The sequence below is a fragment of the Nerophis ophidion genome, linkage group LG14 (genome assembly GCF_033978795.1).
Source record: "Nerophis ophidion isolate RoL-2023_Sa linkage group LG14, RoL_Noph_v1.0, whole genome shotgun sequence".
NCBI lineage: Eukaryota > Metazoa > Chordata > Actinopteri > Syngnathiformes > Syngnathidae > Nerophis > Nerophis ophidion.
The window spans coordinates 13,582,595-13,600,310 of NC_084624.1; the positions used below are offsets into that span (position 1 = coordinate 13,582,595).

Genomic DNA, 17,716 nt, shown 5'->3' on the forward strand with positions numbered 1-17,716 from the left:
TGATGACGTCATGGATTGTAGCGGACATGTTCTTCCAGCACCGATCGCGGCTATAAGTCGTCTGCTTTAATCGCATAATTACACAGTATTCTGGACATCTGTGTTGCTGAATCTTTTGCAGTTTGTTCAATTAATAATGGAGACGTCAAAGAAGAAAGATGTAGGTGGGAAGCGGTGTATTGCAGCTGCCTTTAGCAACACGAACACAGTCGGTGTTTCCTTGTTTACATTCCCGAAGGAACAGAGCGGTCAAGCGAACATGGTTCCCGGCCACACGTCAACCGGCAGGTTTCGGTGAGGAAATTGTGGTAGTAAGCCGGCTCTTACCGTAGACATGAGCGGAGCTTGCGTCGTTCCTCGTGCACCTGTCAAAGAGGCAGCTGCGGACTGTCTTGCCTCCTCCGACCGGCCGCCCCTGAACCTGGGATGCTTCGCTTTGCATCGTCGAGAAACGTGGCTTTCCTCAGAGACACTGGCGGTCACCACACCCGTGGCCACACTCCTCCGACTTTCAGGCACGACTATATAATCTCACTAAAACACTAGTAACACAATAAGCAGATAAGGGATTTTCCAGAATTATCCTAGTAAATGTGTCTAATAACATCGAAATCGCTCCCACTGCCCTGTCTTTTTTTTCTTCTTTCTAGTCCTTCACTCTCACTATCCTCATCCACGAATCTTTCATCCTCGCTCAAATTAATGGGGAAATCATCGCTTTTTTGGTTCGAATCCATCTCGCTGCTGGGGGCCATTATTGTAAACCAGGGGTCACCAACGCGGTGCCCGCGGGCACCAGGTCGCCCGTAAGGACCAGATGAGTCGCCCGCTGGCCTGTTCTAAAAATAGCTCAAATAGCAGCACTTACCAGTGAGCTTTTTAAATTGTATTTATTTACTAGCAAGCTGGTCTCGCTTTGCTCGATATTTTTAATTTTAAGAGAGACAAAACTCAAATAGAATGTGAAAATCCAAGAAAATATTTTAAAGACTTTAAATACATTCATTTATTTTTTATTTTGCTTCTTATAACTTTCAGAAAGACAATTTTAGAGAAAAAATACAACCTTAAAAATGATTTAAGGATTTTTTAAACACATATACCTTTTTACCTTTTAAATTCCTTCCTCTTCTTTCCTGATAATTCAAATTGATGTTTAAGTATTTTTTTTTTTTTACTGTAAAGTATAATAAATACATTTTAATTTAATTTTTCATTTTAGCTTCTGTTTTTTTCCGACGAAGAATATTTATGAAATATTTCTTCAAATTTATGATTAAAATAAAAAAAAAATATTCTGGCAAATCTAGAAAATCAATTTTCAATGTTATTTCAAAGTCTTTTGAATTTCTTTTAAAATTTTTGATCTGGAAAATCTAGAAGAAATGATTTGTCTTTATTAGAAATATAGCTGGTTCCAATTTGTTACAGTATATAGTCTAAAAAAAATGCAGATTGGATTTTAACCTATTTAAAACATGTCATCAAAATTCTAAAATTAATCTTAATCAGGAAAAATTACTAATGATGTTCCATAAATTATTTTTTCTATTTTTTCAAAAAGATTCGAATTAGCTAGTTTTTCTCTTCATATTTTTCGTTTGAATTTTAAAAAATCGAAATTGAATATAAACTACGTTTCAAAATTAAATTTTCATTTTTTTCGTGTTTTCTCCTCTTGTAAAGCGTTCAATTAAGTGTTTTTTCATCATTTATTCTCTACAAAACACCTTACGTAAAAGGGAAAAAATGTACGGCGGAATGACAGACAGAAATACCCATTTTTTATATATATATATAGATTTATTTATTAAAGGTAAATTGAGCAAATTGGCTATTTCTGGCAATGTATTTAAGTGTGTATCAAACTGGTAGCCCTTCGCATTATTCAGTACCCAAGAAATAACTCTTGCTTTCAAAAAGGTTTGTGACCCCTGTTGTAAACAATGTGAGGATGTGAGGAGCTCTACAACACGTGACGTCACGCCAACATCGTCTGCTACTTCCGGTACAGGCACGGTTTTTTTATTAGCGACCAAAACTTGCAAACTTTATCATCGATGTTCTCTACTAAATCCTTTCAGCAAAAATATGGCAATATCGCAAAATGATCAAGTATGACACATAGAATGGACCTGCTATCCCCGTTTAAATAAGAACATCTCATTTCAGTAGGCCTTTAACATGTGACTTCAAGGTTTTACTACTTAGGAATAAAATACTAAACGGTCTAGCTCAGGGGTCACCAACCTTTTTGATACCAAGAGCTACTTCTTGGGTACTGATTAATGCAAAGGGCGACGAGTTTGATACACATTTAAAAAAATTGCCAGAAATAGCCAATTTGCTCAACTTACCTTTAATAAAGAAATTTAGAGAATAAATGATGAAAATACACTTAATTGAACGATTTAAAAGAGGAGAAAACAGGAAAAAAATTAAAATCTGAAACATAATTTATCTTCAATTTCGACTCTTAAAAATTCAAAATTCAACGGAAAAAAAGAAAAGAAAAACTAGCTAATTGGAATCTTTTTGAAAAATGTAAAAAAATATTTTATGGAACATCATTAGTAATTTTTCCTGATTAAGATTAATTTTAGAATTTTGATGACATGTTTTAAATAGGTTAAAATCCAATCTGCACTTTGTTAGAATATATAACAAATTGGACCAAGCTATATTTCTAACAAAGACAAATCATTGTTTCTTTTAGATTTTCCAGAACAAAAATTTTAAAAGAAATTCAAAATAATTTGAAATAAGCCAGCGTGGAAGGTGTAGGCTAATAACCAGCATGAAAAGTACGCCAAGAAGACGATCGTTCACTACGGCAGAAACATGCTGAGGCTTTCGTCCAGCAGTGGACTGACAACGGCTGATGATGATGAACACCAAGAATAGACATTTGTAAGGCAATTTAAAATAAAGAATAGTGAACAACAGGCTGAATAAGTGTACATTATATGACGCATAAATAACCAACTGAGAAGGTGCCTGGTATGTTAACGTAACATATTATGGTAAGAGTCATTCAAATAACTATAACATATAGAACATGCAATACGTTTTCCAAACAATCTGTCACTCTTAATCAATAAATGCCATGAAATCTTATACGTCTAGTCTCTTACATAAATAATATTGATATTTTACAATAATGTGTTAATAATTTCACACATAAGTCGCTCCTGAGTATAAGTGGCTCCCCCGGCCAAAGTATGAAAAAAACTGCGACTTATAGTATGCAAAATACGGTACAAGTTTAAAACATATGCAATGCATATGTTTTAAACTTATTTTCTTTCTGGCACTCATCAAGGGTGGACGTTCCCCTTTTCTCTCCTGCTTGCTTCTTTGTTTTGTCTGGTCTTAACCCCAACCCCAGTCTCTCCTCCTGGCTGCTTCTTTTTGCACTGCTCTCCAAATCTAAACATTGGAACTATTTAACTGGGCTCAACAAAATTGACAAGATCGTGGGTTTGGGGGAACCTGCTGTCGTGACGAAGCGGTTGTTGCTGGACACACGACGGACTCTTGGGAGAAGAAGGAAGGCCGCGTGCCTGGCGACCCTTTTCTGTCGAGGACGTGAAGATATCCACCTATTTGGAATTATAACAGGACATCTGCTGATTGGAGTAAGCGCTGCTCTGGTTTGTCGACAAATTGGAAGTTGCTGGCAGTCTTCAAAGTACCCCAAAGCTGCCACAAATGATTGGAGGATGCGGGAAGAACTGTGGATTACATCGGACTGTCTACCCCGCAGTTTTTGAGGACCAGTAATAGGCAATTTTGGACTGAAAAGCAAATTTTATTTTCACTCGCATAGAAATCATTTTAACTTGGATTTTTTCCCTGGCTTCGAGACTCTCCCGAAGATCACTGCAGGAAGACACAACAAACTCCCTTCTTGTCTCTCATGGACACACACCTGTTGTTGTTGACTTTGGACTAGCGACTGCAATACATCAAGGCCGCGGAACTGAGACACACTATGGCAGGGGTAGGGAACCTATGGCTCGCGAGCCAGATGTGGCTCTTTTGATGACTGCATCTGGCTCTCGGATAAATCTGAGCTGACACTGCTTAACACAAAACGTAATGAATGATTCCACTTGTAATCAAAGTGTTAAAAATAACGTTCAAAATATAAAACATGCTCATGCATTTGAATCCATCCATACCCTTAATGCAAGAAGTTGCATTAAGGGTAAGAAGTGATTTATTTATTATTGATTAGTTTAGGGTTTGCCCTCCCGGGGGTTCTTCAGACCACCAAGCACCAACATGAGAGCCTGTTTCAGGGTTGCAATATTTTTTATTTTTCAATAAGTCTCTCCGTTGCTTTCCAGCAATTGTCTTTTTCTCTTTTGTTCTCGCTCGCACTCTGGCTCCAGCCCCAACCCCAGTCTCTCCTCCTGGCTGCTGCTTATAACAGAGCGACGGGTGATTAGATAACAAGGCCCAGGTGGGTTGTCTACGCACCTGTCGCTGATTTCGAGGCCGGTCCTGGCACACCCTGCTTCGCTGCAGGCCCGCAGGCCACGCCCCCTCCACAGTTACTTCAGAATAACAATATTATTACAAATGTTAAGAGAGCTATTATACTCTAGAAATGTTGGTCTTACTTAAAAATGCACACGTTTAGTTGTGTTCGGTGTTGAAAAAAAAATATTATATGGCTCTTACGGAAATACATTTTAAAATATTTTGATTGTTGGCTCTCAGCCAAAAAGGTTCCCGACCCCTGCACTATGGGCTTATACACACACACACACACACATCCACAAAAAAATATATGCCAAACATACACCCTCCTGTCCCCCAATCCAACGCCCTCGACGCAATCCCATAGGGGTGATGAATGGATGGTCAGCGCTTGAGAGCTGCGACCTACCACCATGACCTTGAACTACCTTCCCTCTGTTGCTAGATATCTCGAGATGTATGTTGTAATATGTATAGTGCTTTGCTATGGAGGTTTTTTTTCTCACTCCGAACTGGGCTCCTAAGTCTGGATTTTATTTTTTTTACTCATTATTCCCCAGCGTTTACCTTTTTCCCATCTTTTACGGGGCGCCTTACGGCGACCCATCAGCGTTCTTGTTCTGTAACCCTGTACACTGTTTGTCTAATCTCGAACAGGTTTGTGCTGAAAACAAAGTTTCATTGTACTTGTTGCAATGACAATAAATACCTACCTCTTGGACTAGCGACGGCAAATACATTGAGGCCGCGGAACAGAGACACACTACGGGCTTACACACACACACACACATCCACAAAAAAATATACGCCACACATACACCCTCCTGTCCCCCAACCCAACGCCCTCGACGCAATCCCATAGGGGTGATGAATGGATGGTCAGCGCCTGAGAGCTGCGGCCTACCACCATGACCTTGAACTACCTTTCCTCTGTTGCTAGATATCTCGATATGTATGTTGTAATATGTATAGTGCTTTACTTTGGAGGTTTTTTTCCCCTCATAGGAGCCCAGTCTAGATTGTATTTTTTTACTCATCCTTCCCCAGCGTTTACCTTTTTCCCATCTTTTACGGAGCGCCTTATGGCGACCTATCAGCATTCTTGTTGTGTAACCCTGTACACTGTTTGTTTGTCTAATCTTGAACAGGTTTGTGCTGAAAACAAAGTTTCGTTGTACTTGTTGCAATGACAATAAAGACCTACCTACCTGTCATGCTTTACATAATTTTTTCTATGAAAGTGGAAACAAATAATACATTTATTAAGATAGAAAAACGCACATTATTACTGGGCTTCATTAAATGATGTGTTTGACAGCTGTGCTGTAGATGCTTGGATGTAAGGACAGTTCTATTAATTTCAAGTGTGCATGGGGTCAGGTGACAACACTCTACCACCACCATCTGATACAAGAGAAGAGTTTCCTGAAAACGTGTTAAAGCAAACCTTGGTGGTGAAATTTTTAAATCAACCTCACAGATGGGTCCAACTGTGAAGTCTCAGTATGGACCGGACCCTCACTATTGTTCTGGGAGCGGAACAAGTGTCAAGGCTGCTTGTACCAATACATGGAGCGACGGAGGGCCCGTTCCCAGCTCTGGAGGATGGGTGTGTACTGGGAAGCGGCTCCTTTAGGACAAAACACGTCGCCTGCGCTGTGCAGCTTCATCAGCTCTTCCCGGGTTTTCCAGTAGCCTGCAAGGACAGTAGATGAAGATAAGTAAAGCTCTCTGCGTGACTCTTTGGATTTTTACTCTGAACGTTACACACTGTTTAAAGGCCTACTGAAACCCACTAGTTTATATATCAATGATGAAATATTAACATTGCAACCCATGCCTAAATTGCAATTTTAAATTTCCCGGGCCTTTTTTTCTTGAAAATGTCGCGTAATGATGACCTGTACGCGTGACCTCACGGGCTGTTATGAATATGAGCGGTGCACACACACAGCTAAAAGTCGTCTGCTTTAACCGCATAATTACACAGTATTTTGGACATCTGTGTTGCTGAATCTTTTGCTATTTGTTCAATTAATATTGGAGAAGACAAAGTAGAAAGACGGAGTTGGGAAGCTTTAGCCTTTAGCCACACAAACACACGGTGATTCCTTGTTTATAATAATAATAATAATAATAATGGATTAGATTTATATCGCGCTTTTCTATTGTTAGATACTCAAAGTGCTCACAGAGAAGTGGGAACCCATCATTCATTCACACCCGGTGGTGGTAAGCTACATCTGTAGCCACAGCTGCCCTGACGGAAGCGTGGCTGCCAGTTTGCGCCTACAGCCCCTCCGACCACCACCAATCATTTATTCATCATTCATTCACCAGTGTGAGCGGCACCGGGGGCAAGAGTGAAGTGTCCAGCCCAAGGACACAACGGCAGCGATTTGGACGTTAATAGGTGGGAAGCGAACTTGCAAAACCTCAGGTTTCTGGCACGGCCACTCTACCCACTACGCCATGCCGCCCCTAAAATTCACAGAGGTGAAACTGTAGTAAGGATCACAGCAGACATGGATCCCGACCGAATGTCAACCAGCAGGTTTCGGTGAGAAAATTGTGGTTAAAAAGTCAGTTCATACCGGATATCAGCTGAGCTTGTGCCATCCATACAGCTGCCGTCGACTTCCCCGAGACACTGCGCGTCAACAACCAGCCGTGGACGTACACTTCCGACTATCAGGTACTGTTAAACTCACTAAAACACTAGCAACACAATAGAAAGATAAGGGATTTCCCAGAATTATCCTAGTAAATGTGTCTAAACTCATCTGAATCCGTCCCAATGCAACCAGCCTTTTTTCTTCTTTTTTCTTTTCTAGTCCGTCGCTATCAAAAGTGAGTGAGTGAATTATATTTATATAGCGTTTTTCTCAAGTGACTCAAAGCGCTTTACATAGTGAAACCCAATATCTAAGTTACATTTAAAACCAGTGTGGGTGGCACTGGGAGCAGGTGGGTAAAGTGTCTTGCCCATGGACACAACGGCAATGACTAGGATGGTGCAACCGGGGATCGAACCTGCAACCCTCAAGTTGCTGGCACAGCCGCTCTACCAACCGAGCTATACCGCCCGAATCTTTCATCCTCGTTCAAATCAATGGCGAAATTGTCGTTTTCTCGGTCTGAATAGCTGTTTTTGCTGGAAGCTCCCATTAAAAACAATGTGAATATATGAGGAGCCCTCAACATGTGACATCATCGTCTGCGACTTCCGGTAAAGGCAGGGCTTTTCTCCAGTTGCGAACTTTATCATGGATGTTCTCTACTAAATCCTTTCAGCAAAAATATGGCAATATCGCGAAATGATCAAATATGACACATAGAATGGACCTGCTATCCCCGTTTCAATAAGAAAATCTCATTTCAGTAGGCCTTTATTTTATTTCACAACACAGACCAAAAAAGGCAGTTTGGGTTAACAATCCACTATCCGCACCTACAACAGCCATCCTCTGCTAGATTGGAATATCGCTGTCTCACAATCCACTTGCATCATGCGGAGAATTAAATAGGGAAGCTCTTCAAAGAACCTTGCTTCGTTCTGTCTCTCCAGACTAAGAATAGGCTGTTAGTATGTTTCAAGGCACGACCCGGACCAGTATTTATAGACAACAAAGCGACTATGACGACTGTTTGAACGAGCTCTCTCTTCCTGTTGGATCTGGCCAACATCCAGTGGACTCTTGCAACATCGTGCTGTTCTTGTATCCACCGGGCTTTTGGGCCAAAATGTGGATATTTGGGAGCTGTAAATATCATGTCATCCATTTGTTTTTGCTTTTTGAGCATTTGTGAGGTCACAAGTCAGAGAAAAAGGCACTTCTGGCTAATACGTTTATCTTAAAAGGGAACATTATCACAATTTCAGAAGGGTTAAAACCAATAAAAAATCAGTTTCCAGTGGCTTATTTTATTTTTCGAAGTTTTTTTCAAAAGTTTACCCATCATGGAATATCCCGAAAAAAGGCTTTAAAGTGCCTGATTTCCGCTATGTGTATCCACCCCCTCATTTTCCCGTGACATCACTGCGTGACGCCAATACGTTGGAAATGCATCTGCTTTGAGTGTCGCAGGATATCCACACATCTCTGTGCCATCTGTCGGTAAAATGTGCAGAACAAACGAGAGACTTTCGCATCTTTTGACCACTGGTGTACTTGAATCGTCGATTGGTATGTGTTTGTTTGGCATTAAATGTGGGTGGAGGGAAAGGCTGGATGCAAATAAAGCTACAAATGAGGCAAAATGATGCAATATGTACATACAGCTAGCCTAAATAGCATGTTAGCATCGATTAGCATGCCGTCACCATTGATATATGTCTGATTAGCACACTCCACGTAAGTCAACTTGAAACCTTCTCTGTTCGTGTTGTTACACCTTCTGACAACACACCAACGAGGCTTGATGTCTCCAAGGTACGGAAAACAGTCTAAAAAACGGAAAATAACAGAGCCGATTTGGCTTGGTTTGTGTAATGTGTTTGAGAAAATGGTGGATTGCTTCCCTTTGTAACGTCACGGGTGAAAGGTCATTACTCCGATAGCGAACAATTGAAAGGCGTTTCAATCGCCAAATTCACCCTTTTAGAGTTCGGAAATCGGTTAAAAAAACACATGGTCTTTTTTCCTGCAACATCAAGGTATATATTGACGCTCACATAGGTCTGGTGATAATGTTCCCCTTTAAAGCAGTGGTGTCTAAACTACTGCCTGCGGGCCAAGTGCTGCCCGCTGGTGTCTTCAGCTTGACCCGCGAAACATCAGAAGTTTAATAAGGACGGAGGCCTACGGACTACCTCCAGTTTGATTCTAAACATCCGCCAGGCTGCCAGTTTTCCGCCTTTTTGTGGACAATGTGAGTAAATCAGGTCAATGACTGTGAATTGTACAGATGACCCAATCTAAACAACCTTTCCCACTTGTGGCGCAAAAAAACCACAACCATTACAAAAAGTTAACACATATGTTCACAGACATCAAATACTGCACACTGAACTTTGGGGAGGTTTTAATAAATGTCAACGCACCATACATAATTCAAAATTACACCCGCGTCAACATATGATGGGAAAATGGACTACACGGTTCACACAATATATGTTTGGTGAATTTTTGCTGCTTGATATTCCTGACTTTAAAGAGGTCGTCACGGAAGTAAATAAGGTAGGAGTCAAAATTTCACATACTTTTAATATCCAAATATATTCATCATTAATTATACTATTACAGACTTATCCTGGATGAAAAACCAACACTTCCCATACACCCTGAGGGAGCTTGAGAGGTGCTGCCAAGAGGAATGGTTAAAGGTGCCTAAAGATAGGTGTGCCAAGCTTGTGGCATCGATTTCAGAAAGACTGGAGGCTTTAAAATGCTGCCTAATGTCATCAACTAAGTATTGAGCAAAGGGTCTGAGTCCTTATGTAGAAATGTTTTATTTGTAATAAATGTGTATTTAAAAAAAAATAAAAAATTATATATATATATATATATATATATATATATATATATTTTTTTTTTTACATTGTCATTATGGAGTATTGTGTGTTATCACAAAAACTTTGTGTTGAAATGAGTTCCCGGCGAGAAGACCGAAAGATGTCTTTGAACCTACCGAGAAGAAGGCTTGTAAAACTTCAGTGTCGGGAGGGAAGCAAAATTAAGGTGTTCTGTTTCTTTCATGGATTGTAATCAACAAAGATATTGTCTGACCCAAGAACTACAAAAGCGAAGAGGAAGCAGGACCAGACTTCCCTCCAGGCACCGCTTCTTTGAACTGTTTTACGACCTTTTCTGTGAACAGTTTACGACCCTCGTCCCTTAGAAGCAGCTGTTGCCATGTGGTCAGAGAAAGTCCAAATAGCGTACAATCGTTCGGCAGAGCGTGCTGGAGACTGTACAAGAGCACAGACCAGACGTTTCTCCTCAAATTGAGCCAAATTTAATTCTGTCTCTGTTTGATTCTTTGCTTCTTGTCCTGTTTAACAGATGTCATCAGTGTTTGAACCTGACATTTTACTTATTTCATTTTAGAATAAGGGTGTAACATAACAAAATGTGGAAAAAAATGGAAGCGCTGTGGATTCTTTCCCGTTGCAGTGTACATAGAGAATCATAGAGAATGGGTACTCCTGTTATTTCGAGGTAAAGGGGGCTTGACAGGTAATAGCATCCGTAGTGTTATAGTAAGACACAATACAGATATAAAAATAAGCATGAACCTTGGTAGGGGGGGGGGGGGGGGGGGGGGGTGCTGTCTCTGGGTGGGGTGTGTGTGAAAACAGTAGAGAACCACTGCTCTAAACGTCATTCCCATCAATTCCCCTGTACAACAGAACTTACCCACGGCAAGCCCGGCTACAAAAGCAGCCCCCAGGCAGGACATTTCACGGTGCTGGCATCTTGCTACCTTCCTACCAAACAGGTCTGCAGTAAGTTGCACGATGAAGTCATTAGAGGAAACCCCGCCGTCCACCCTGAGAGGCAAGCAAGCCAAAGTGCACTCAGCATTTGCGAGTTATACAGCGTGCAGCAATGGGAGACACACACATAATGCACGGCCAGGAAACGCTCATGGACATTCACACAGGCAGGCTGTGAAGAGATGTTACACCCTGCTCTCTTGGCGCAAACCCAAGCTTGTTGACGGGATATCTCCCGTCCAAAGGCAAAACCCAGTAATTCAATTTTGGTCAAAACTTAGCTGATAATAATTTTGGAGTTCCTAGGTGATATGCTTTACATTAGTGTATGCGATATTGTAATTTGTTCCGTAAGTAAGCTGTTACGCTCATGGCAGGACCTAGCAACTACCACATAACCGCGTAGATGCAACAGAAAAACCTAGTATCTCAAGGGACCAATCGGAGCTTCTTTGTCAGTCGCCTTATTGTCTTTAATGCAGGGTATCTGCAGGTTTCAGCAAGTCAAATTTAAGACTTAAGACCTTCTTAATGCCACCTTAAATGAAATTTAAGACAGAAAAAAAAAAAAAATCTATAAATATAAGCGATGGTTGGGGATCCCAATGTACTACAACCTCATTAACAATCAGTCAAGTTTACTTTTTGTATGTTTATTAATAAACAAACTGATAAGCACCACTCTGCCAAACAGCTTATCAAAAATCTTGAGAGATCCAAAAACTTTGACATCCAAAACAAACAAACCAACACCAACGCCAGTAAAAACATAATAACCGAGGTGAGGGTGAAAATAAATTACATCTCATTAACACATACCGAGACCCATTGACTTGGTCGAAGAGCAGGTTTTGGATGTGAGGTGCTAATCCGTGTCTCGTAATATATGCTGTTTTATCCTTTCTGCAGGAAAATGTATTAGCAACCTGAGAATCAGGAAACATCACACGAAAAAGATCGCCAATCCCGTCATTTGAGGTGTAGGATTGATGTTTCACCACAGTGTGCAAGATCCATAACACCTCGGATTTTATTGTTGCTGTCCCGCTAGCGGCAGTTGTTGCTAGCTGGGGGGGCATTGGTGCTGGACCCACGCAGAACTGAGAGATGCCCGGTGTTTGTTTTTGGCTCTCTGCCGCGGTTTTATGCGTACCGCACTGCATGTGCGATTCGACCGCTCTAATTCCCATGGTGCCAAGTTTGAGATCCCTCTTACAAAGTATGCACCTGGCCTCCTTGGGATTGGCAACAGGCTTAAGACAGCTTTTAAATATGCTGTCCTCCAGCCAATGCTCGCAAAACTTGCATTTCCCCATGCTGACTGAAAGAATTAAGAATTTCTAATAAATGCAATACTTTTGAAGGCCTTAATTTTAGATACATGAATTTAAGACTTTTTAAGGATCCGCGGATACCCTGTAATGAGAGATTTGCACGAATGGGGGCCGACGTTCAACCTGATTATGTGATATTATGGCACGAGGGGATATTTGGAAGATTGGCACCTTCATTAAATGTATTGTTCTTGATTCTTCCCCTTGCGTACTCTTTTGGGAAGATAACTGTGGAGGTCAAAATAAAAACTGGACGCTGTACACGGCTCTTGCCCAATGTGCAAACGCAGAATGGGGTCCACCCGAGATTGTGATAAAATATCTGGAGAAAGGGCACACGTTCATGAGAGCAGATTCAATCCATGGCTCGATCGGCAAGAAAATTAAAACATTTATACGTTTGATGACTTTGTAGATCTTTGTAAGACAGCATCTGGTGCCACACGAACCTCTTGCAGCTCAATCCGTCAAAGACCAAGGAGCTGGTCATTGACTTTGGGAGGTCGAATCCACGGTCACAACCTATTGTGATCGAGGGAGTTGAGGCACAGACCGTGGACTCATTCAAGTACCTCGGGGTTTGGGTGGACAATAAGCTGGACTGGACTGTTAACACGGACCACCAGTACAAGAAAGGACAGAGCAGGCTGTACTTCCTCAGGAGACTGCACTCCTTCAACATTTGTAGAAAACTCCTGTGGATGTACTACCAGTCTGTGGTTGCCAGTGTTCTGTTCTACATGGTAGTGTGCTGGGGGGGCAGTACATCTAAGGACAGCTCCAGACTTGAGAAACTGATCAGGTGGGCCGGTTCTACAATCGGAATGAAACTGGACTCACTGGTGACGGTGGCAGAGAAGAGGACTGTTGACAAACTAGTGAGCATCCTGGATGATGCCAGTCACCCTCTGCATAGCGTTATCAGTAGCCAGAGGAGCCTGTTCAGTTCTAGACTGCTTCATCCCAAGTGCAGGACTTATAGACTCAAGAACTCCTTTGTCCCACACGCCATTGGACTGTACAACTCCTCTCTGGGACGGGGGGTACTAAGATGACAGGGGATGCAAAACAATAACAGTGCAATACGTTTTCATAAAATGGTCACTACTGCCGTCCTATAGGGACGGGGTGGCGCAGTGGGAGAGTGGCTGTGCGCAACCCGAGGGTCCCTGGTTCAAATCCCACCTAGTACCAACTTCGTCACGTCCGTTGTGTCCTGAGCAAGACACTTCACCCTTGCTCCTGATGGGTGCTGGTTGGCGCCTTGCATGGCAGCTCCCTCCATCAGTGTGTGAATGTGTGTGTGAATGGGTAAAATGTGGAAGTAGTGTCAAAAGCGCTTTGAGTACCTTGAAGGTAGAAAAGCGCTATACAAGTACAACCCATTTACTTTGTCTTGTTATATTCTTATTTTACTGGTATATTGTTATTCCCATTGTTTTTATTCTTTTTGTAATATTTCTCTATTTTGTTTCCTTTTAAACCCCCATTATTTACTTTTTACTTTTTTTTTAATTGATGTCAACCCTGTACACTGCTGCTGGAATTTTAATTTTCCTGAAGGAACTCTCCTGAAGGAATCAATAAAGTACTATCTATCTATCTATCTATCTATCAAGATAGATTGGTTTTCATTTGTTTTCTCAAAATCAGCTAGAAGCGAGTTACTAGGTTTTGCCTTTGGACGGGAGATATGGGCTCCTGTGATGAAACAGAAAGGCGCCATTCGTGTACCCTACCTGATCTTGGTGATGGGAATGTTGGTTTCTGCCAGCATGGTCTCATAGAGTTGCTTGTTTCTGCAAGGAACACACCAGAGAGAGAGTGTGTCACTTCCTCCACGCATTTCTCAAGCGGTCAAACAAGACTCACCTGAAGGCAACAGACTCCAGGATGGCACGCACCAGATGACACTTGGTGGTGGAAAGTTTGAGGCCCATGAAGGAAGTGCAAGCTTTTGGGTCGTTCAGAGGAGCCTTTACAGTGAAACATTTCAACAGTGAGTCTTAATGATGAAGCATTCTGTTTGCGTGTACCCCAAATGATATTAATATTCAGGATGTGCACTTACAAAGACCACTTCACAATGGGAGCAGAGAAAAGAAAATGACACGAAAGAAAATGTTACACGTCAAAAGGGTGGATATCAAAATTTGCTCTCAATCTCAATCCAGGCATGCTAAAAATCTACAGACAGCCCAAATAATTAAAATGTACACAGATAAAGTACATTACAGCAAATGTTTCTATTTAATTGCAGACGTGTACCTGCAGGCCGCTAAAAGATGGGACGAAACACACACCATCTGAGTCGTTGACGCTGTAAGCCATGGCGCTGGTATCTTCCACGTCAGAGAACAGGTCTGCAAATACATGCACACACACACACACATATATTTTATATATATATATATATATATACATACATACACACACACACACACACACACACACGGTACATATTAATATATATATATATACATACATACAGTTGTGATCAAAATTACTCAACACCCACACAATTTTGGTGTTTTAGCAAGTTGGACATTTATTCCGTATTTTGTTTATAGTCATATCAAAAATGATGTGCCAAATAGACGAATGCAACTTAAATTGTAACACTGTATTTTACAAAATACCAAAAAAGGACTTTTTCTTAATATCTCATTGACAAAATTATTCAACCCCTTGAAGATCATAACTCTTAAGAACAGAATTTGAATAAGGTATTTTCAATCAGGTGTTGAAAACACCTGTAGATGTGATTAGAAGCATAACGAGCAACAATTAAACTGATTGAAAATGACTGTGACGCTCAGCTTCTTGTAGATGGTCAATGGTGTATTTGCAACATGGTGAAGTCCAGGGAGTGGTCAAAGAAGTCAAGAGAGGAGGTAATTTCTCTTCATAAGAAAGGATATGGATATAAGAAAATAGCAAAGACATTACACATTCTAAGAGACACAGTTGGGAGCATTATTCGCAAATTTAAAGCTAAAGGCACAATGGAAACTACCTGGGCGTGGTAGAAATAGGATGCTGTGTGCGTACAGTGGTGAAAACTGAGCTGAGGAACTACAACAGGACATTGCAGAGGGGGGAACGCAGTTTTCGTCCCAGACAATAAGGCGCGAAGTACGAGATGAAGGCCTTCATGCCAGAACTCCCAGGTGCACCCCACTTCTGACTACCAGGCACAAGAAAATATAGACTCCAGTATGCCAAAAATCATCTGGACAAACCCCAAAGGTTTTGGGAAACTGTTCTATGGAGTGATGAGACAAAACTGGAACTCTTTGGGCCTATGAATCAACGTTATGTCTGACGGAGAAAAAAATGAAGCTTACAAAGAGAAGAACACCTTGCCTACTGTTAAGCAAGGTGGGGGGTCAATCATGCTCTGGGGCTGTTTCTCTGCCTCAGGTACCGGGAATCTCCAGCGCGTTCAAGGCATTATGAATTCTATTTCCTAGCAGGATATATTAGCTGCAAATGTCATGAAGTCAGTGACGAAGCTGAGGCTTTGGAGACGTTGGACATTCCAACAGGACAAGGATCCCAAGCATACCTCCAAATCAACATCAGAGTGGTCGCAGAAGAAGGGCTGGAAGAATCTGGAGTGGCCTTCACAGTCGCCAGGCCTAAATCCTATAGAAAACCTGTGGTGGGACTTGAAGAAGGCAGTTGCAGCACGCAAGCCCAAGAATATGAATGAACTGGAGGCCTTTGCCCAAGAGGAATGGGCTAAAATACCTGTAGATGGTTGCAAGAAGCTTATGTATCACGTTTGAAGGATGTAATTACTGCCAAAGGGTGTTCTACTAAGTACTAAAGATGCATGTAACTAGGGGGTTGAATCATTTTGTCAATGAGATATTAAGAAAAATGTCCTTTTTTGGTATTTTGTAAAATACAGTGTTACAATTTAAGTTGCATTTGTCTATTTGACACATCTTTTTTGATATGACTATAAACAAAATACGGAATAAATGTCCAACTTGCTAAAACACCAAAATTGTGTGGGTGTTGAATAATTTTGATCACAAGTACATGTTCATACATACAGTATATACATATACACATATATAAAGTATATAAATATATCCATAAATATACACATTATATACATACATATGTATACACATAGATATGTATGTATACACATATATACATAGTATATATGTGGAAAAAAAGGAAAAAAATACAATAGGCTATATCATCTCTACAAGCCTGTTTCGCGGGTTTCCCTGCTCGTCACGAAAATCCCCTGATGAGCAGGCTACAGATGATGTCACATTGACCACGCCCCCACTGCCACATGCATAGTGGCAATCTGGGGGAAACCCTGAATACTGGACATTATTATTATTACATTACTTCATAAAACTACTGCTGTAGTCAGTAATACATTGCATTGTATTGTTTTTGTACAATATTTTTTTTCTAAAGGTTTGTTTTCAAAAGGCACGTCAATGTTAAAATTGTCCTGTTTTGGGGGGCGAGCAATTCAATTAGAGACTTTTATTTGAGATAGAAGTGTCACAGAACCGATTGAGATTGTGAGTTGAGGTACTATTGCACACTACAGTTGCCAGAACAAGTATGTGAACCCCTTGGCATTACTTGATTTCTGCATAAATTGGACATTAAATGTGTTCTGATCTTCATCTAAGTCACAACAATAGACAAACACGGTCTGGTTAAACTAACACTGCACAAAAAATATGCTTGCATTTTTTACTGAACACAACATGTGCAGGGTGGAAAACATGTGGACCCTTGGATTTAATAACTGGTTGACCCCCCTTTGGCAGCAATAACCTCAACCAAACATTTCTTGAAGTTGCAGATCAAACCAGCGCAACGGTCTGGAGGACTTTTGGACCATTCCTCTTCACAAAACTGTTTCAGTGCAGCATATTCTTGGGTTGTCTGGTGTGAATCGTTCTCCTTGAGGTCATGCCACAGTATCTCAATTGGACGGAGGTCAGGACTTTGACTGGGCCACTCAAGAAGGCGCATTTTCTTCAGTTGAAGACATTCTGTTGTTGATTTACTTCTATGCTTAGGGTCGGTGATTATGATAATGACACCTTGAAGTGCCCACCTCCCCATAGGTGGGGGCGAAACCTGCTCCTCGCCATCAACCATCAAAAGTTCTCTTGAGATGATCGGATCCCCTTCCAAACTGATATGACACTTTTAGGTTGGGGTCTGAGCTTGACAAGACGTTGTTATTGACACTAAGATTACAGCAGGAAAATTATAACAGTGGTAACTTCCTTCCGCATGCTCTGATCTTCCTGGATTTTTTGTGGTGGGTTAGGGCAGTGGTTCTCAAATGGGGGTACGTGTACCCCAGGGGGTACTTGAAGGTATGCCAAGGGGTACGGGAGATTTTTTTAAAAGGTTCTAAAAAATAGCAGCAATTCAAAAATATTTTATAAATATATTT

General features: G+C 41.1%; 1 protein-coding gene across 1 annotated transcript in view; it reads right to left on the minus strand.

The window, feature by feature from the left end:
• Nucleotides 1-5,729: 5,729 nt before the first annotated feature.
• The window catches only part of gk5 (glycerol kinase 5), a 48,490-nt gene continuing 36,503 nt past the window's right edge, over nt 5,730-17,716 (minus strand). The window contains exons 12-16 of the mRNA XM_061919894.1: nt 14,530-14,624; nt 14,134-14,237; nt 14,001-14,060; nt 10,848-10,981; nt 5,730-6,184 (exon numbers count right to left, since the gene is read on the minus strand). Of these exons, the coding sequence (XP_061775878.1) occupies nt 6,036-6,184; nt 10,848-10,981; nt 14,001-14,060; nt 14,134-14,237; nt 14,530-14,624 (542 nt within the window). The 3' untranslated portion in view covers nt 5,730-6,035. The remainder of the gene's footprint in view (nt 6,185-10,847; nt 10,982-14,000; nt 14,061-14,133; nt 14,238-14,529; nt 14,625-17,716) is intronic.